Here is a 21,028-nt window from a genome sequence, read left to right on the forward strand (position 1 = left end):
AAATGCTTAGTTTCCCTTGTTTACTGTAGTGCCCACCAAACTGAAACAGTAACACTGTTTTTGTTTTTTATTATGAAAAACATTTTTGTATTTTGCTTATACTTCAATATGCGTCTCTAAACAAGAACATTTTCCTTTCAAATCACAGTACCATTACTGCATCTAACAAAATTAATTATAATTTTTAATATCTTCTAATACCTAAGCCATATTCAAGTTTCCCATTTGTCCCCTAAATTGTTTTATAGATGATTTGTTCAAACCAGGGTCTAATCAAGGAACATGCATTATATTTGGTGAAGTAACTCCATTTTAATCTGATGCAAATCTTGTGTTTTCCAGGGATCTTATAGGCCTGTGAACAATTTATTTATGCCCCATTATAATCCTCTCAGTCCAGTCCTGTTTCCTGTATTCCCATTGAACTATCCAATCCTGAGGGTCTGTAAATAAGACACTGCTTTACATCTGGCAGAGTACTTAATGATTACATTCTTTTTTTTATATGTAAGAATATTCTGGGGGTTTTTTTCCTATAAGATTTATTTATTTATTTTAGAGAGAAGACACACGAGCAGGAGGAGGGATAGAGGGAGATGGAAAGGGAGAGAGAATTTCTAGCAGACTCCCCAGTGAGTATAGAAGTGGCCACATGGGGGCTTGATTCCCTGACCCTGAGTTCATGACCTGAACTGAAACCAAGAGTCTGACACTTGACGGACTGAGCCACCCAGGTGCCCCAATGAGTACATTCTTTTATAACAGTCAGAGACACTTTCCCTCCTCATGACCCAGTGGCTGATTAGCTGATTTACAACAAAATCTATAATATTTCTTTGGCTGTTGGTGTAGAGCTAGAAGCCCTAAAAGAATACTTAATAAAGTTTAGGGACGGCATTCCTCCAACATGGTATCCATTTGCTTGGTAAGGAAATAGGATATAAGATTGTGCCCTTGTTCTATTAAACCTGTTCAGCATTAAAGCTATTATTCTCTACCATTAATTTCTGGGTTGTTAAGAGTTTCTGTAGTTCTTTATAAATTTGAGCCCCAGTAATCTATAATTTAATAAGGATATAAAAGTAAGGAAAAACTATAAAGCTGCTTTTTCAAGCAAGATATGGCTACTTTTAATACTACATTAGGTCTTCATAACATTTCACTTTTGAAGACCCCTGAGATTTTAGGGCCATTTTTGCATTCATATTTAATAATTACTTTATTTCGCATCTTTCTACCCCTGTGAACTCTTTGGAATACCTATAGTATAAATACAGTTCATCCCACAGAACTCCAGATATACTTTCAAAAAAAAATAAATTTAACATAGGGATAGAATACTTTCTACTACAGATAAATGATGTCTATAACTAGTACCATAATAATAAATTATGTAATGTTAAATTTTATTTATATAAATGTCAATAATAAATTGATAATGTCATACGTCTCCGTAGCTGTAGTATTTTATTTGTGGGGCTTATCTTTATTGTGATTTGCAGAAAGGATCTTCATGCTTTCTGATACCCATGTCATATCATATGCCATTATTATCCCAGGACCAAGACCTACAAGGAGGAAATCCATGTTGGCAGGACAAAGGATTACCTAGGAAAGGTCATTTCCAGTTTCCTTATTGGTTATATTATTTCTTTAGGAACTTCTAAACTCTTAATTTATGTGTAAAAATCTTTTTTCATTTAAAGTCTTTTGAAACTCAAGATATATGAACTATGGACTTATATTTGACCAAAGGGGAGGTATATGTCTGTTATAACATTCTCCAGTACTCATCTTTGTTCTAACTCTTCTCTTTAGATACTGAATAGAGGCAGAGGCAAATTCTCTGTTAGGTTAGACTTCTTTATGACTCTCTGTAAAGCACTGAAGATTATAGATGTTTCTAAAACTTGTACCTGGACAAAGTATTCTCTTTACTAACTTTATGATTCCATCTTCATAGACGTTTTATTAGGCTTTCTACCATTACAGAGTCACAGTGATTGTGTTAGTCAAATTGACTTGTTTTTCCCTGAATAATACCTACCAATCAACCTCATACTTCTCAACTATTTAATATAGCATGATCTATGGTTTTGATTGCACAGCCTTTCATGATATTTTGCCTAACCAAGGATAATGATTAACTTATCGGAAAGTCCACTTATTATTCCTAGTTTTGTGATTTACCATTACTAAACCCTAGACAAGTACCTGTGCTATTTCTTCTCATCACTAGCAAAATAATCAAGTCCAGCTCTTGCTAGTGATTTGTTGTAATAGCAGCCTTCATGAATCCTTTTTTAAACTCTTCATCCCTCATCTGTCCATCAGGAAAAAATATATATACCAATTTCTGCTGTCACTTATGTTACCTTGCTCTGTGTACTTCCACTCAATCTTGTACAATTAAGCTGAGCAGATCATCTTGGCAAATCCCTAATGAATACATGATCCTCTGAAGATCTGTGCATCAACATAACCAGATTAGGATCTGAAAGCGGCAGGAGGAGATCCTAGTGAGAGAGCAGATGCTTTCAGTGCCATTCCTGTGGTTCCAGCTAGTGAGGTGACTTTTTTATCCAGGCAGGAAATTTGAAAGCATAAAAATGAGTTGTAAATAAACTACCCTTGTAGGTCTATTTCTAGGAAAGACCTTCTAGGTCTCCTTTGCTTCTCATATTATCTATATGATCATGACTGTTAGATTCTTATATATATAATTCTATATCTAAGATCTAGTTACTCCATTTTATTCTTATGGTCCTTCTCCATTCTCCAGTACTTTCTGCTTTCTCTTTAGTAAGGTAAACTACAAATTCCTTGGCCCCTATGTAGATCACTTAGTTTAACTTTGGTTTATATAATGACATCTATGTAGCTGTTTCCCCATCATGACACCCTCTTTTTTTTTGTTTCTATTCATGACTTTCTCTTAATCATCCCTTATCCATGTCAGCCTTTCTACCCATGTCACAACTGTTTCTTCTACCTCTTGGCTTTAATTACTCACATTTCTCTGGAGTATATTCAAAACCAGGGTTTTTGAAGTTGGCTTTTGTTTGTTTGCATTTTTACTTTCCATTTAGGGATTAGAAGTGAAAAGGAGTTTAGAAGGAGATACAGTTCTAAATAAGTGCTAAGGCCATATTAAATAAATCTTTTCTCTTTCCTGTTTGACTAAGACTATACTGGGATTTTTTTTTCCCACTGAAGGCTATATTTAAGTAAAAGTTCAATTATTTTAGTTTTTTTAAATCTAGTTATTTTTAAAAGGTGGTGGGTACATCAAAAATTGTCACATTAAGGGGCACCTGGGTGGCTCAGTCGTTAGGTGTCTGCCTTTGGCTCAGGTCATGGTCCCAGGGTCCTGGGATCGAGCCCCGCATCGGGCTCCCTGCTCCACAGGGAGCCTGCTTCCGCCTCTCCCACTCCCCCTTCTTGTGTATTCCCTCTCTTGCTGTCTCTTTCTCTCTCTGTCAAATAAGTAAATAATCTTTAAAAAACAATTGTCACATTAAGCAGGGGCAGGGGTGAGGAATGTAGAAACAGACTAAGACAAGTGATAGATTCCATAGTGTAGGCAAAGATTCATCTTTTTCTTCTAAATAGGAGGCAGGAAAAGGCGATATAGAAACTGAGATAGATTTAGGTGGTATTCATGAATGTAATATCTTATATTCATTAAGCATTATGTGCCTTGCATTGTGTTAAACACTTAACATGCATTATCTCATTTAATTTTCACTCCCCATGAGGAGTGGATATTATTACTCCCACTTTACAACTGAATGAACAGGCTTACAGGCACTAAGTAACTTGCCCAACACAATTCACCTTGTAAGCAGCTCCAGTCTGACTTTCAAGCCCACACTCAACAGCTCTGCCTCTCTGGATGGATAAGAAAGCTATTTGTAGATGAGAGAGACGCTTGCTTGTTAAGTAGAAGTAAAGTTCATCTTCCAATTTATAAAGTATCTTAGAAATTCTCTGGTTGAACTGCCTCTATATCACTTTATAATAAAGAAAAGAAAACTAAGGTCCAAAGACATTAAGTAATTTGAATCCAAGCTAATCAACCAAAAATATTTGGGCAGTGCTTTTCTCCATATTCAAAGGCTGAAATTAGAGAATTAATTTTTTTATACATTTGACAAGTTTTCTTCTATTTTAACAATTTACAAATTGTGATGATATTGTCATGTATGTTGTTAATACAGGTAACTCATACATGTATAGGACTAATCTATCAGGGTATTTTATTTATTTTTTAAAGACTTATTTATTTGAGAGAAAGAGAGCATGAGCAAGGGGGAGGGGGCAGAGGAAGAGGAAGAAGCAGACTCCCCACTGAGCAAGGAACCTGACACAGGGCTCCATCGCAGGACCCCAGGATCATGGCCTGAGCCAAAGGCAGACGCTTAACCGACTGAGCCACCCAGGTTGCCCCATCAACGTATTTTAGATAGAATAGGTTTTCATTCTGTCTGGTGATCCAATTGCTTAGTTTATAAAAATTATCTAATATCATTTATTATTTTCATATAATAATAAATAATTTGTATACATTTTATACATTAATACCTAATTTAAGAATTTAATATATGCATCCTTTATTAGTTATTTTTTTGAAATTAGTATTTAGAGACTGGTAAGATTAGGAAGAAGATTCAAGGCTTAGAAAAGAATGCTTTGACTAGATAATGTAGCAAAAGTGCTAGGATATAAAAGCAAGAACTATTTTTTTTTTTAAGATTTTATTTACTTTGTGTGTGAGAGACAGAGAGGGAGAATGCGCACGAATTGGGGAGGGGGAGCAGAGGGAGAAGCAGACTCCCTGCTGAGCAGGGAGCCCAATGCAGGACTCAGTCCCAGGACCCTGGGATCATGACCTGAGCTGAAGGCAGACGCTTAACCAACTGAGCCACCCAGGTGCCCGAGCAAGAACTATTCTTGATGGTGATTTAATTGTGGACTCTCAGGAACCAATGGGCCTAAACTATTCAGTACTATATTAATACATACTTTGCAATTCTACAATACAATTATATAAAGGAACTGTTGAGTAATAAACACCATTATTGACAGTGGACTAGTTACAGTCTTTTTTGATAAATGTCAAGATCTAAAAGGGGAAGAAATTGAGACTGATGCCCGTGAGAAGACAGGTCAGCTATTTCAAGAAAGAAACACCTTTTTAGTTAAACTTGTAAGTATTCATATGCTATGGATGGTAATAGCTTTCAACAAAACCCTCCCAGAATTTACCCATCTTAAAATGTCATTTGGAGAATAAGACTGTGATTTCTCTCCCAGTAAGTAGCCACTCTAATATATGATTTATATAAAATAAATTGTAGGGGCGCCTGGGTGGCTCAGTTAAGCGTCTGCCTTCGGCTCAGGTCATGATCTCGGGGTCCTGGGATCGAGCCCCGCATCGGGCTCCCTGCTCAGCTGGGAGCCTACCTCTCCCTCTACCTCTGCCTCTCCCCCTGCTTGTGCTCTCTTTCACACTCTCTCTCTCTCTCAAATAAATAAAATCTTTAATAAATAAATAAATAAATAAATTGTAAAACCTAGATATTATATAATATAATGGTGTATTAAAATATACCCTGGTAAGGATATACATAGAAGGGTCAGATCTATTCAGTGGAAAATTGGCTGGAAAGAACTTTTAGGTTTTCTTTTAAAATCATTTTAGGGCAAGGTAGACCCTGACTGGGTATTAAAAATATTTTAGGTAATGAGAATGCATGGATGAATAAAACATGGCTCTGTCCTCAAGGAGCTTGAAATACATTAAGACAGATAAGTAAATAGACACACAACTACAGTTAGATATATAAAGTGCTATGATAGTGGTAAATGCAGTATTCTATGGAATAACATAAAAGGGGTACCTCATACAAAGTAAGGAAAGATCATTACTTTCCATGATATGAATCCTCAAGCACTTAGCACAGTACGGAGCATGTGGTAGGTATTCAAATATTTGATGAACTGGAACCTACTTGATTAAAAAAAATGAGATATCACCTCATAATTTTTGCTTAAAGCAATGTCTTTAAACTGTATATGCCAAAATGTTTTTCTTTATGAATACTTCTCATGTTGCTATAGTAATTTCAGTGACCATATAAATTAATCAGTATCTACAGCTAATTCTTAGATGTAACTGGTAGTAGACAATAGGTAAGATTTCCTATTTTAGCTTAGGAACAACTGTGTCGCAGTGCTGGACACATAGTAAATGTTCAAAAATAATAATTAGTTTTTTAAAGCTTCAGAGTTTATTCAATGATTTCTTGTCATTGTAAATGGCAAGATTTCATTCCTTTTTATGGCTGAATAATATTCCATTGTGTATATGTGTGTGTGTGTGTGTATGTATGTGTGTGTATATATATATACCACAACTTCTTTATCCATTCATCAGTCGATGGACATTTGGCCTCTTCCCATAATTTGGCTGTTGTAGATAATGCTACTATAAACATCGGAGTGCATGTATCCCTTTAAATCAGTACTTTTGTATCCTTTGGGTAAATACCTAGTAGTGCAATTGCTGGGTCATAGGGTAGTCCTATTTTTAACTTCTTGAGCATCCTCCATACTGTTTTCCAGAGTGGCTGCACCAGTTTGCTTTCCCACCAACAATGTAAGAGGGTTCCCCCCTTTCTCTGCATCCTCGCCAACATCTGTTGTTTCCTGTGTTGTTAATTTTAGCCATTCTTACAGGTGTGAGGTGATACCTCATCATAGTTTTGATTTGCATTTCCCGGATGATGAGTGGTGTTGAGCATCTTTTCATGTGTCTGTTAGTCATCTGTATTTCTTCTTTGGAAAAATGTCTATTCATATCTTCTGCCCATATTTTAACTGGATTATTTGTTTTTTGGATGTTGAGTTGTATAAGTTCTTTATATATTTTGGATACTAACCCTTTATCCCAAATGTCATTTACAAATATCTTCACCCGTTCCAAAGGTTGCCTTTAGTTTTGTTGATTGTTTCCTTCGCTGTGCAGAAGCTTTTTATCTTGATTAAGTCCCAGTAATTTATTTTTGCTTTTGTTTCCCTTGCCTCAGGAGATGTATCTAGTAAGAAGTTGCTATGGCCGATGTCAAAGAGGTTACTGCCTGTGTTCTCCTCTAGTATTTTTATGGTTTCAGGTCTCACATTTATTTATTTATTAAATATCGGCTTAGTTCTTGGTTTTAGAAGGACTGCCTGTAGCCATCAGTTTCAGTTTTTCTTGTCCATGATATCAGACATTCAGCCTTACAAGTGTGGACAACATCTGGAGTGAGGGGTTTTACAAGGAACACAGAGTAGCTGTTGCTTCATAGTTGGCACTGTCAGGTGTGATTATGGGGTCAAAGTTAGTCTGAACCCCAAACACTCCCAGCAGCTTGGAATGATGGCCTAGGGGGTGTTTTTGTGTGTGTGGGTGTGTGTGTGGGTGTGTTTGTTTTAGAAGATGAAAGCTTTCAGGAGCAGTTTTCTTTTTTTTCATTTTTTTAACATATAATGTATTATTTGTTTCAGGGGTACAGGTCTGTGATTCATCAGTCTTACACAATTCACAGCACTCACCATAGTACATACCCTCCCCAATGTCCATCACCCAGCCACCCCTTCCCTCCCACCCCCGTATACTCCAGCAACCCTCAGTTTGTTTCCTGAGATTAAGAGTCTCTTACAATTTGTCTCCCTCTCTGGTTTTGTCTTGTTTCATTTTTTCCTCTCTTCCCCTATGATCCTCTGCATTGTTTCTCAAATTCCACGTATCAGTGAGATCATATGATAATTGTCTTTCTTTCGCTTAGCATAATATTCAGGTCTCACATTTAGGTCTCTCATCCATTTTGAATTTATTTTTGTGTATGGTGTAAGAAAGTGGTCCAGTTTCATTCTTCTGCATGTTGCTGTCCAGTTTTCCCAACACCATTTGTTGAAGAGACTATCTTTTTTCCATTGGATATTCTTTCCTGCATTGTCAAAGATTAGTTGACCATATAGTTGTGGTTCTTATTCAGTAATTTGTCTAACCCCACCACCAAACTCTCTAAAGGAATTTCTTGTTCTTAATTATTAAGATTAATTGTAGTGAGAGAACATGAGAAGCATGAATCTTGTGCAACAACAAATACTATATTAACCAGTGGGAACCCTGAGTAAGTAAATGAAAGTCCTGTCTTTGGCAGATCTGAAGAAAAAATGGCTTATAAACCTTACATGGTATAGTAGGGATGCTTTACTGTGATTGGAGTTAGAACTAATGCATATGAAAAATTAGATGTCTGTACTAAATTCTGTGGTAGTGATGGTAAATACAACTTAATTCATTAATTGATTCAATAAATATTAGGCTTCAACTTTATGATGCACCCTACACTAGGCCAAGAGATAACAGATTTAAAAATATAGTCTGGGAATGAGGCAGGGAAACATAATCATGGCACAGTGTGATTCAATGCTCCAATAGAAATAAGTACAAAGTACTGTTGGTATATGAAAGAAGAACAGCTAATGGTGCTAGCAGAAAAAGAAAAAATTTGTATGGATTGGGTTAGTCATATAGGCTTAATTTTTTATTTTAAATAAACAGGCAGTGTGATATCATTTTACTATGACTGTGTCTTGTTACCTGGTATGTTTTTAAGGAACTTGTATAGTATATTTCTATTTTATGAAATGAGATTATAAACCCCCAAAGGCTTACTGATAAGTCATTTCATAGGTGAGCCTACCAGCAGCTTCCTACCTCTCGTTATACTACAGTACACCAATTATAAACTATATTCAAAGCCAGGTAGACCTAATTCACTGAACAAATAAGATATCTAGTCTACTATTTATTATATCTAACTAGTAGGAATAATTAATATGCTTTAAACATACAGGTGATAAAATTTCCCTTAAGTGTTAACTAGTTTTGGTCAATTTAACAGTCCTTTTTCTTTCTTATTAAGGGTCTACTGTATTTGCTGGTAACAGACCAGGGGTTTCTTACTGAAGAAAAAGTTGTTTGGGAAAGCCTACACAATGTGGATGGTGATGGAAATTTCTGTGACTCAGAATTTCATCTGCGGCCTCCTTCAGATCCTGAAACCGTATACAGAGGACAGCAAGACCAGATAGATCAGGTAAATTTGTCTTCTTCATATAGTTTAAAATGCTCTTGCTTTTGGGGCACCTGGGTGGCTCCGTCAGTTAAGTGTCTGACTTTGGCTCGGGTCATGATCTCAGGGTCCTGGGATCGAGCCCCGTGTGGAGTCTGCTTGACCCTCTGCCTCTCTCCCTGCTCTTGCTTGCTCTCTCAAATAAATCTTTTTAACAGAATAAAAAATAAAATGCTCATTCCTTTCAAATGTGAATTCAGTTATCTAAAACTTCTGAACTAAAGATTCATTGTGAGATATTCCTGACATTTCCTAAATCGGCAAGTGATCATTTACATGTTATACATTGATCATACACTTTGGTTCAGAAGGCCAGATTATATTGAACTGTGAAGGCCATGGTATAGTTTGAATTTTATTCTGAACTGTAATAGGAAAGATATGCCAAGTGTTAAACATGGAAGTGAGATGATTTGCTTTACCTTTTTTATTTTATTTATTTATTTATTATTATTATTTTTTTTTTTTAAAGATTTTATTTATTTGACCCAGAGAGACACAGCGAGAGAGGGAACACAAGCAGGGGGAGTGGGAGAGGGAGAAGCAGGCCTCCCGCAGAGCAGGGAGCCCGATGCGGGCTCCATCCCAGGACCCTGGGATCATGACCTGAGCCGAAGGCAGACGCTTAACGACTGAGCCACCCAGGCGCCCCTGCTTTACCTTTTTTAAAGGCTACTATGTGAAGAATGCATAGGTATGAACAGATGACACAGCTATAAGCAGAGACTAGCAATTCAAGCAAGAGGTGATGACGGCTTAGCCATGGTGGTAGAGACGAGCTGAGCACAGATGAGAGATATATTTAGCTAGTCAGAAAAAGTAGAAAAAAGAGAGGGTAAAAAAGAAGGTGGGTGTTCTAAGCCTTAGCATCCAGGGTAAGCAGACACTTAGGGCAAGAACTGCACTAATGAGTGGAATTCTCATTTAGAACTGCGACAGATAAGATCTTCACCTGCTATAGGTGGGCAGTCTTAGAGCCACAAGTGTATTTGTTACTAGAAGTATAACAGTGATGTGACTTCTTCCCCTACTGAGGCAGAAATACGGTTATGTTGAACAGTTGGCACATGTTTCTGATACTGATAATTTAAGTACATAGAGACTGTTCATTTAGCCGATATTCATTGAGTAGTTGTGTTCCTGGCACTCTTAACAAGGTCCTGGAGACTCAAAGATAAATCATTTAGTCCTGTCCTCAAAAATTCTACAGTCTAACAGGCGAATATTTGACCAACCAATAATTATATGTTAAGTTCTATAGGGCACTTTGAATAGTAAGCTATGAGTGTACAGAAGAATACTTGATTCAAACAAATGCTGATCTTTCTCGGACTCTTGGAAGTTAAGTATACAAATAGTTATAATAACATGCTCATTTTCTTTCAGAAGCTTTATAGGGGCATTTAAAAAAAAGATTACTTGAGAGAAATGTACAAGATTTTTCTAACACGATATATAAAAAATACTAGAGCAGAGGGAATGAAGGTAAAGCAGTCGGTTGCTACAGTAGTAAAGTTGTAAGATGCTGAGAAAAAAAGATATAGGATAGTGTCTGTGGAAGTTGCAAGGAAAGTGGATTTAAGACCATGGGACGTGGCAAAGAGCAGTTTGAAGAAGTGAGGAGAAAAATTTGAAGGACAAATTCTTCATATTGGTAAGATATTCATGCTGGATAGTACAAAGTCTTCTTAGGCAAAAACTTTTTAGATATCCTCTGTGGGTAATTAAAATTCTCTTACTTTGAGGATAGTTTGGGGGAGATGCACAGAGTAGTCAAGTTCCATTCAGTACTAATTCTTAATAAATGTGGGTGTGAAGTTAGATAATATAACCTTCAACCAAAGAAGCATCACATTTTCTCATAGGAAATAATTTGGGGGTGTTTGTGGGAGGAAGCAGGAGGTGGTTAAGTAATTGAATATCACTGTATGATGGGCAACTGTGTTGGTTTTAAAAATAATGTTTTGGAAGAACATTTAATAAATGATTTGGGAAATTCTTACGATTTTTTTAAAAAAAGACTTCTATGACATTAAATGGAGGTTGGGAAATGTGTTTGAGTTTGTATGTGAATGTAGAAAAAACTACGTGGGTATATATCAGTTGTTAACAATAGTTATCTTTGTATAATATGGTAATTTTAACTTTCTTATTTACACTTTTTAATTTTGTCTCAATTTTCTACAGACATCTTTCTTTCATAAATAGGGGGAGGTTTATTTTGGTTTTTTTGTTTGTTTTTAAAGTGGACTCTACGCCAAATATGGGGCTTGAACTCATGACCCCAAGATCAAGAGTTGCATGCTGTATAGCCAAAGCCAGCCAGGTGCCCCTAGGGGGAGTTTTGTGGGGGGGGGGGGGTTCAGGTGAGTTGTTTTTAAAGCTTTCTTGAATGCCTTATATTCTAGTTCTAGAAATAATTTTAAATGAATTCCAAGAATATTTAGAACAATGGCAGCATCACTGAAATTATAGCTCTCAAACAGAAATACTTAGGTAACTTTAGTTTTTATATTTAAACTCTGGTATGTTTTTAAAAAGCCTTTCTCATAGTTCTGTAGGTATAGCCTCTATATTTATACTCCTCAGTTCTTCAGTAAAATCTCATAGCTAAAGATGGTTATAATTTAATTTCTTAGGACTACCTTATGGCATTATCTCTACAACAAGAGCAGCAGAGCCAAGAGATCAATTGGGAACAAATACCTGAAGGAATCAGTGATTTAGAACTAGCAAAGAAACTCCAAGAAGAAGAGGATAGACGGGCTTCTCAATATTATCAGGAACAGGAACAAGCAGCAGCAGCTGCTGCTGCTGCTTCTACACAGGCCCAGGTAAAAACTATTGTTCTGATTCTTAAATACAATGATCACTTTAGCAACAAAGAAATTTGTACTGAGATAAATATTTTTAAATTCGGTATTGACTCTTGAGTTATGTTAGCATTTTAGCACCCATGGTTTTATGGCATTGTCATAAGTTTATTATCTTAATATATTTCTCATTTAGTGAAATTATTTCTCCTGAGTTTCTGATGGCAAGATTTTTCAGTTTTTGTTTTTTGTTTTGTTTGTTTTGTTTTTTAAGTAGGCTCCACGCCCAGTGTGGAGCCCAACGCGGGGCTTGAACTCACGACCCTGAGATCAGGACCTGAGCTGAGATCAAGAGTCGAAGCTTAACCGACTGAGCCACCCAGGCGCCCCTTCAGTTGTTTTTGTTTTTGTTTTTAATTTAATTCCAGTGTAGTTAACATACAGTGTTATATTAGTTTCAGGTGTACAAAATAGTGATTTAACAATTCTATACATTACTCAGTGCTTGTCAAGCTAAGTGTACTTTTAATCCCCTTCACGTATTCCCCCCATTTCCCCCTCTTCATCCACCTCCCTTCTGGGAAGTATCTGTCTGTTCTCTATAGTTAAGAGTTTATTTTTGGGTTTGTCTCTTTTTTTTCCCTTTGTTCATTTAGTTTTGTTTCTTAAATTCCACATATGAGTGAAATCATACAGTATTTGTCTTTCTCTGACTGGCTTATTTCACTTAGTATTATACTCTTTAGCTCCATCCATGTTGTTGCAAGTGGCAAGATTCCATTCTTTTTCATGGCTGAATAATATTCCATTGTGTATATCACATATTCTTTATCTATTTATCTATTGATGGACACTTAGGAGGCTTCCATAATTTGGCTATTATAAATAATGCTGCAGTAAACATAGCAGTGCATGTATCCCTTTGAATTAGTATTTTGTATTCTTTGGGTAAATGCCCAGTAGTGTAATTGCTGGGTCATATGGTAGTGCTATTCTTAATTTTTTGAGGAACCTCCACAATAGCTGCATCAGTCTGCATTCCCCCCAGTGCATGAGGGTTCCTTTTTCTCCACATCCTTACCAACACTTGTTGTTTCTTATGTTTTTTAATTTAGCCATTCTGACAGATATGAGGTGATATCTCATTGTGGTTTTGATTTGTATTTCCCTGATGATGAGTGATGTGGAGTGTCTTTTCATGTGTCTGTTGGCCATCTGTATGTCTTCTTTGGAGAAATGCCTGTTTATGTCTTCTGCCCATTTTTAACTTTTTAAATTATTTATTTACTTAAAGGAGAGGGAGCGAGTGGGAGGGAGAGGGAGAGAAGATCTGAAGCAGACTCTGCCCTGAGTGCAGAGCCCAACGTGGGGCTCTATCCCACGACTGTGAGACTACAACCCAAGCCGAACCAAGAGTCAAACGCCCAACCGACTGAGCCACCCAGGCACCCCTTCTGCCCATTTTTAATTGGATTATTTGTTTTCTTGGTGTTGAGTTGTAGAAGTTCTTTATATATTTTGGATACTAACCCTTTATCAGATATGTCATTAACAAATACCTTTTCCCATTCAGTAGCTTGTCTTTCAGTTTTATTGATTGTTTCCTTTGCTGTGCAGAGCTTTTTATTTTGATGTAGTCCCAATAGTTTATTTTTACTTTTGTTTCCCTTGCCTCAGGAGACATATCTAGAAAGATGTTATTATGGCTGATGTCAGAGAAATTACTGGCTGTGCTGTCTTCTAGTATCTTTATGGTTTCAGGTCTCACATTTAAGTCCTTAATCTGTTTTGAGTTTATTTTTATGTATGGTGTAAGAAAGTTGTCCAGTTTCATTCTTTTGCATGCAGTTGTCCAGTTTTCCCAACACCATTTGTTGAAGAGACTTTTTCCTGTTGCATATTCTTTCCTCCTTTGTCAAAGATTATTTGACCATATAACTGTAGGTTTATTTCTGTGTTTTCTGTTCTGTTCCATTGATGTATGTGTCTATTTTTGTGCCAGTATCATACTGGTTTTTTGGTTTTTGTTTTAAGTAATCTCCACACCAAACATGTGGCTCAGACTCATGACCCTGAGATCAAGAGTGGCATGCTCTTCTGACTGAGCCAGCCAGGCATACTGTTGATTACTACAACTCTGTAATATAACTTGAAGTCTGGAATTATGAGACCTCCAATTTTGTTTTTCTTTTCCAAGATTGATTTGGCTATTCAGGGTCTTTTGTGGTTTCATGCAAATTTTAGGATTGTTTGTTCTAGCTCTGTGAAAAATGCTGTTGGAATTTTGATAGGGATCGCATTAAATCTGTAGATTGCTATGGGTAGTATAGACATTTTAATAATATTTGTTCTTCCAATCCATGAGCATGGAATGTCTTTACATTTCTTTGTGTTGTCTTCAATTTCTTTCATCAGTGCTTTATAGTTTTCAGAGTACACATCTTTCATCTCTTTGGTTAAGTTTTTTCCTAAGTATTTTATTATTTCTGGTGCAATCGAATCAAATGTATTTTTTAAATTGTATATCCAAAGAATATAAACCAATGGGAACAAAGTCTTTTGTAACAATTAAAGGGCAGTATGAAGTACTGCTGGGAAGAATGTAGACTTCAGAGCCAGATAGAAATGGATTGCATTTCCTGCTTCTGTCTACCCCTGCTAGTTGTAACACCTTGGACAAAGTCCTTTACCTCTCTTAGCCCCATTTTCCCTATCTTGAAAATAAAAGATAATGCTTAACTCTTAGGTTTGTGGGTAAGAACAAATAATGTTAGTACTTAACCCAATGTCTGACATGTACTAAGTATTCAACAAAGGTTATTAGTACCTTTCCACTTTTCCTAAACGTATTAAGCACTGAAAATGTGACTATTAAGTGGGTTACTTTATATTAAATCTCATTTTATTAAATGAAAAAAATATTTCCCTTCTTTTATGTTTAACTGTACCATGCCAGAACGGTTCCTTTGACCTGGGTATTTAAGAAAACAAGGTGCACTCTAAGGTCTGACGAAACTTTAAACATAGAGGTCTCCATTAACCTAAGTATTTCTATTCCTAATTCAAATATTGACTATTCCAAGCTTAAAAGTTAAAATCTACCATGTTATGAGTAGCTTTTCATTAAAAACGTTCTCTTACATTCTCTTATTTCACAGAATACACTTATTTCACACTCAGAGTTCTCAGGATTTTTGTTTTTCTCCTTTAAAATCTGTTTTTTATAGTAATGAGGTTTATTATAGTTTAATGAGCTCTTAGGGAACTTAATTTACCAAATGTCACCTTCTTTAACATTTTCTAAACTTTAACATAAATATTTCTTGAATTTGAGGTTTCAGGGAATATAATCCTATATATTATTTATTGTTTGAAATTCCATTTACTTAGAATAATGGATACATTAATTAGATCTATCTAAAATGACAGGAGCAGTTATTCAGATACCATGTAACATAACAAATCTGTATACAAATAACTTTTTTTTCCATTAATGATTCCTTTCACTCTTGTGGTTTTTCCTTCTAGATAACTATGATTAAGCACCTTAGAAAGTTGAGGTAATTTCTTCCTGTTTATTTTTCTTAAAGCAAAGCCAGCCAGCACAAGCCTCTCCAAGTAGAAGACAACCTGGGAATAGTGAACGTAAACGAAAGGAACCTCGAGAAAAAGATAAAGAGAAAGAAAAGGACAAAAATAGCTGTGTCATTTTGTAACAAGTGTTGGATTCTGTTGGATGCATCTATATGTCTTGAGAAACAAAACCACAGGAGGAAAGGAAGAAAAACCGATAAATACCGTCTGTGCCTGATTTCCCAATGGATTTTGTTCATGTTTTTCAGGGGAAAGGTTGTTACTTAGTTACAATCAGACTTTTTCAAGTCACACAGTACACTCTTTATGAGCTGGAGTTTCATGTTACAAGTTGGAAATGCTGTGTGTTATCATTCATGAAAAATACTGCACTTGTAGCCAAATAAGCAAATCACAGCAAATTTTGTGTCATAGTGACATTCATAACTCATATCAGTTAGTAAGCTATTTTATCTTCTGTTCTAACAATGAATGGAGGTAACTTATTTTGTCTGATTCCTTCCTGAAATCTAAATATTAGCACAATAGTTTCTGAAATTAATTTTTACAATGTTAAATTATGATCTAATCCAAGAGAAACCAGGGGTTTAATATAGGGATGTAAAAAGAAAAAAAACAAAAACAAACAACAAAAGAACCGAGACAAAAAATAACAAATCAATAACCCTTCATCCTGTATTGGACTAGTTCAGCCCTTGAACAGCTTTACCTTTCTTTAGGAATGTACATTTTAGATATTATCTTGAGAACTGATAACGGAGCTTGGGTTTAATTTAGATAGAAAAAAATAATTTGTATTTCTTTTCCAATAGCAAAAAATTGCATAACACTAATACTCATATTCTATCAAAATCAGATATTAATGACTTTGTAGTGTTGTGAAATTTTGAGGAATTTTGAAATCTTTAATATAGGTAACTTGTACTACAGTTACTATTTATTGACAGTGTGATAACTGAGTATAAGAAGGAAACCAGAGTGGATGCTAGGCCTTGTAAATATGGGATGTAGAAAAGCAGATAGTTCAATGTCTACCTTTTTCTAGAATTACCTTGAACCTTAAAATTTAAATCATGTTTATTTGCTGGAAAATTAAGTATACTTATTAAAGCCAACAAAAAAGCACATTTCTGAAAGGAAGAGAAATAATCTCTGAGCCTAGTGAAAAAGCATTAATAAAAATCTGTTTGAAAATAGATAAGAATTGGGAGGAATTTATGTAAAAGCAATCAGATTTTTTTTTAACTTATGGGAACCAAATAGGCCTGTAACATCTTGTAGTGTTTATAGGATTCAGAAAGAAATATTTATTGAACTTTATTATGAGGCAACACATATTTTCCTGCATTTCTACTATCCTTAATAGTCCTTTTTATATGCTTTATATTTAAAAGTTTGTTTTAGTTATTTTTGAAAAGACTATTGCTGCTGCAAGTAGTTATGTGATTTACATTCTAAGCCTCAGTAAATTTGTTTAAGAGCATCTTAATCTAACCTGAGCATCCACTTGGAGAATGTTCATGTGGTCTAGAGTTCTTAAGCTATGTCCTTAACATTCTCCATGATCCAAGACCACTTATACGATGAGTCTATATGTAAAAATAAAAAGTAAAGTCTTATTTATGGAAGGAATTATTCTAAGGGAAAAATCCAGGGTCAAGCTATATCTTTTATGTCATGTCCTTCTGCATTGCATGTCTGGTTATGTTATACCATTTGTTTATTCCTTCAGATTTCCTATGCTAGCATGATAAATCATCATAGAATCTGTTTGGGGTATAAAACGTTGATACAAAATATTTGGTGAGTCTCTAGTTAATAACCTACAATATGTGTACATTGGTAAAGTAATCAGATGTACTACAGAATTCTCTGTTGGCTCAAGCAAGTTGACCTTAGTCCAAGTTTACTCTTGATATCACTATCACTCTATTGGTTGAAGGAGGAAACTCAAACCTCAGGGTTTGTTTTTCCTAGAACAGATAGTAGTGATAGTGCATTATATTTTAATAAGAAAAAGCAAAACAGTAAATCCGGAGAAATTTTAAAAAGCATATTTGAGGCATATTTTTCCATAATTATATACTTATCTATTTATTACCCTTGAAAAATATATGTGTAAAAGTTATTCTGTTATTTGTTACTATCTTCTTAATTTGTTCCAAAGATAATACTGCCATTCTGCATTCCCTTTGGAAGAAAAAAAAACTCACTCAAAACCAGCAGTGCTGCTATCAGATAAGTAGATGTCAATGTGTACTTATAAAAAATAACTAAAAAATGTCATGTGTTTGTTAATTCAACCTTTTTTCTATGTAATATTTCCAAGTCAGACTTTCTTACATTCCTGGAATTCAGTTTAATATACCAAGAGTAATTAATGATAAAATGTTTGCTTTGATTACTGTGAGGAAAAAATTAAATGTTCAGTTCTATTAAAACAAACTTCTTGGAGATACTGCTTTCCCATCCTTGAAGGTTAGAGCCATTGTGTCTTTATTTTCTTACACTTTGCTCAAGGCAACAAATTATATATTCAGACATTTCATTGCTGGTTTGGGTACATTGGAATTTGATAGTGGTATATTCAAGTCTTTCCTTCAGTGTTTTGTAGTACTTGAAAACTGTTACATGAACTGCTAGCAGAAGTTAGAACTTAAACATTTTTGTTGTTAATATTTATAGGCTAGATTAGGGACACATTTGCATCAACTAATCACTATTAGATTTAGCAAAAGAGATACGAATGAGTGGATATGGTCACTATACTTTATTGTACTTTCAAAGGCTATTTCTTAAGTTTAGTGACCAGTCTTTCTTACCAGTATGAAAATTGTCCTGGTGTGTAATCCCATTGAATTAATAATGCTGTGATTTACAATAGGTTATCAACACTTAAAAGTATGTGTGTGTGTGTGTGTGTGTTTCTGAAGCAAGGATCCATGATTTCTATTATCAAAGGAATCTGGGAACTTTCCCTCAAATTTAAGAATTACCATTTAAGAATACACACACATACATATGTACATACATACACTAAGCAGTTTAAGGCAGCTAAAATTTGCATTGGCTGCTTCCTGTAATATGCTGGTCCAATGTGCTTAGGTGATGTAACTTCTTCCATGTTTCAAGGTGTCAGTTTAGCAATCGAATGAGGCATAGATTTAAATTTAGGATTAGGTTTTGGAATATATTTTGTTTTAGTGTCTCATATTTCTAGTATTTGACAACTTATCCCATATTATATTTCAAATTCTTCCTCATACTTCTTGATCTTAGCTTAATTAAGCAAATCAGTATCAGAGATTAGTTGACTGAACCCAACATTAAATGCCATTTTGTACTTGCACAAAAACCTAATACTTTGTTTTTACTGAATCACCAGCTCAGGTCACTAAGAAAGATCTTGAGAGGAAAGAGGACTAGAAGTCAAATAGATATTTAAATAAAGAATTAGTCCCTATATTAATGTTGGCATATGAAGAAGATATCTGTCAAGTCTTACTGGAGAAATAATCAAGGCGAGAATTTCCAGGCCTGTTCTCTAACTCATTTATTAAAAAAAAAATTCTTTTAAGCAAAAAAGCAAATTGATTATTACATTTCACTTAATTTCCTATTAAATATACTAGTTATTTTAAAATATGATGGAAAAATTAACAGGCTTTACCTATCATACAATACTTGGGCATACAACTTAAACTATCATTGTAAACTTATTAATGCTTGATAAAATAACATGGAGGCATTAAAGATAGTACATAATTTGTATTTTAAGGAACTACAAATGTGGAAATGTTGGAAGTCTGAACTGTTTTAGGTCTAAAAATCTGGCTTTTATCTTTCCAAAAGGGGCAAACTTTCTGTGCCTCAGTTTATTCTAAATATGTAAAAGATGCTCATTTTTTTAGTGCTTTATACTCCTGAATAAAGGGCATAGTATAAGCTCAGAATATGACTTAAATAATCATAAATATTATAGTTTTTGTTCTTGAGTGTGCAGATCTTTTTCCCAATGACAATATTTCTTAAAGTCAGTTTTTTTTAATGCTGTTAAAATTTGTAGAATTATATTGTCTTTGAGTATGGCATCATCTCTTCCCAAAATGTATTTTGTGGTTGCTTTTGTGTTTTGATCAAAATTGAGATTATTTTGAGAGTATAAGAAGCATTAAAAGTCTATTTTTTCCAGTATCTTTCATATATTTAAATATTTAGATTCTCTTTGCCCAAAGTACAGTGGTATCAGGTTACTAATACATATATGTAAACTTTTGTGCATGGATGGAATTCATTTAGGTCTGTCAAGTACTGTCACTTTTAGAGCTATTTGAATTATATCTGTTTTTTAGTATAAAATGTTATTTGATAATGTGCAGATAAATTCCTTTTAGAAAGTGACTGAAAATCAGAGTTCTTCGGTTCTCTGGGAATATAGTGGTGTTTGTTTTGTTTTACTGTGATATCCAACACTTCTACAGCTGCTGAGAAAATCTTATGAAGAACTGAGGTAACTTTTTTCAGGTCACACTTTAAAACAAACTAAAGTTTAAAATCGAAGCCTTCTTGGCCAAAAAAATTGCAAAATAGAGATAATGGAGTCTGAGGGACAGACTGCAGGACCCAGGTAATTTTAACTTCTTTTGAAGATCTATCTGAATTTTAGTTCACACATGTCTGTTACTTAATCCCAGTGTCTCTGTTATTAGAAATCAGAGTTTAATACACTGTGAATATGCATATGTATTTTTACATAAAGTATCCTAGTTTCTAATTTCACTTTTCTGATTTGAAAAAATTAAACTCAAAAAATTGGGTCTAAGTCTTCAATAATAGCTGAACTATTATCAAGTTCAGCTTTGTCCTACTGTCCTGAGATTTAGACTTCTCTGCCTATAACTGGTATTTTTGAGAACATGGTACTATCCCAGATAAGGTATTGAAATACCATGGCAGAAATACAAAACCTAAACTATAAATCACTGTAGATTTAAAAGACAAAATTCTAGTATTATTCTACAATGCATCTACTTTATTTGATATTAATTTTAAGAATTTTTTTCAAGTCACTTGATAATTTGTCATTAACTTTAAAAACTTTATATCCTTCCTCACTGCAGTATACTGCTTTGAGAGGCAGAGATGCCTCCTAGATTAGAGGATGCACAAAGCAAAATTCTTCTGAAGGTGATGCTGGCTTCTTTGGGTCTAGTAGTCACACCTTTAAATAGGAAGTCAGGAAATTGAAATGCCCATTTAAATTCCCAAATCAGTGACCTGTCCAAATGGGCATTATCACTGAAATACCACTATAGGGTAGTTCTAACTAACAATATGTTTAAAGGCTAAGATTGGCATTTAATCTTTGAAGATCTGTCTGGTGTATCTCAATTTTGTCAGTTTTTATTCCTTTTAAGTCTTTTTTTTTTTTTT

General features: G+C 34.7%; 1 protein-coding gene and 1 long non-coding RNA gene across 5 annotated transcripts in view; both read left to right on the forward strand.

Moving 5' to 3' along the window:
• MINDY2 (MINDY lysine 48 deubiquitinase 2) overlaps window positions 1-19,722 on the forward strand; it is a 73,582-nt gene extending 53,860 nt beyond the window's left edge. For 2 of the 4 annotated variants that reach the window (XM_031031061.2, XM_006736141.3), the window contains 3 exons: window positions 8,979-9,152; window positions 11,828-12,022; window positions 15,592-19,722. In XM_031031061.2, coding sequence (XP_030886921.1) covers window positions 8,979-9,152; window positions 11,828-12,022; window positions 15,592-15,717 — 495 coding nt within the window. In that variant the 3' untranslated portion in view covers window positions 15,718-19,722. The other 2 variants (XM_081831169.1, XM_081831168.1) reach the window with 2 other exon arrangements.
• The window catches only part of LOC102749095 (uncharacterized), a 476,674-nt gene that overhangs the window by 433,547 nt on the left and 22,099 nt on the right, over window positions 1-21,028 (forward strand). The gene's annotated exons all lie outside the window — the stretch shown is intronic.

The sequence above is a fragment of the Leptonychotes weddellii genome, chromosome 9 (genome assembly GCF_054177405.1).
Source record: "Leptonychotes weddellii isolate Sample4059 chromosome 9, ASM5417740v2, whole genome shotgun sequence".
Classification (NCBI taxonomy): Eukaryota; Metazoa; Chordata; class Mammalia; order Carnivora; family Phocidae; genus Leptonychotes; species Leptonychotes weddellii.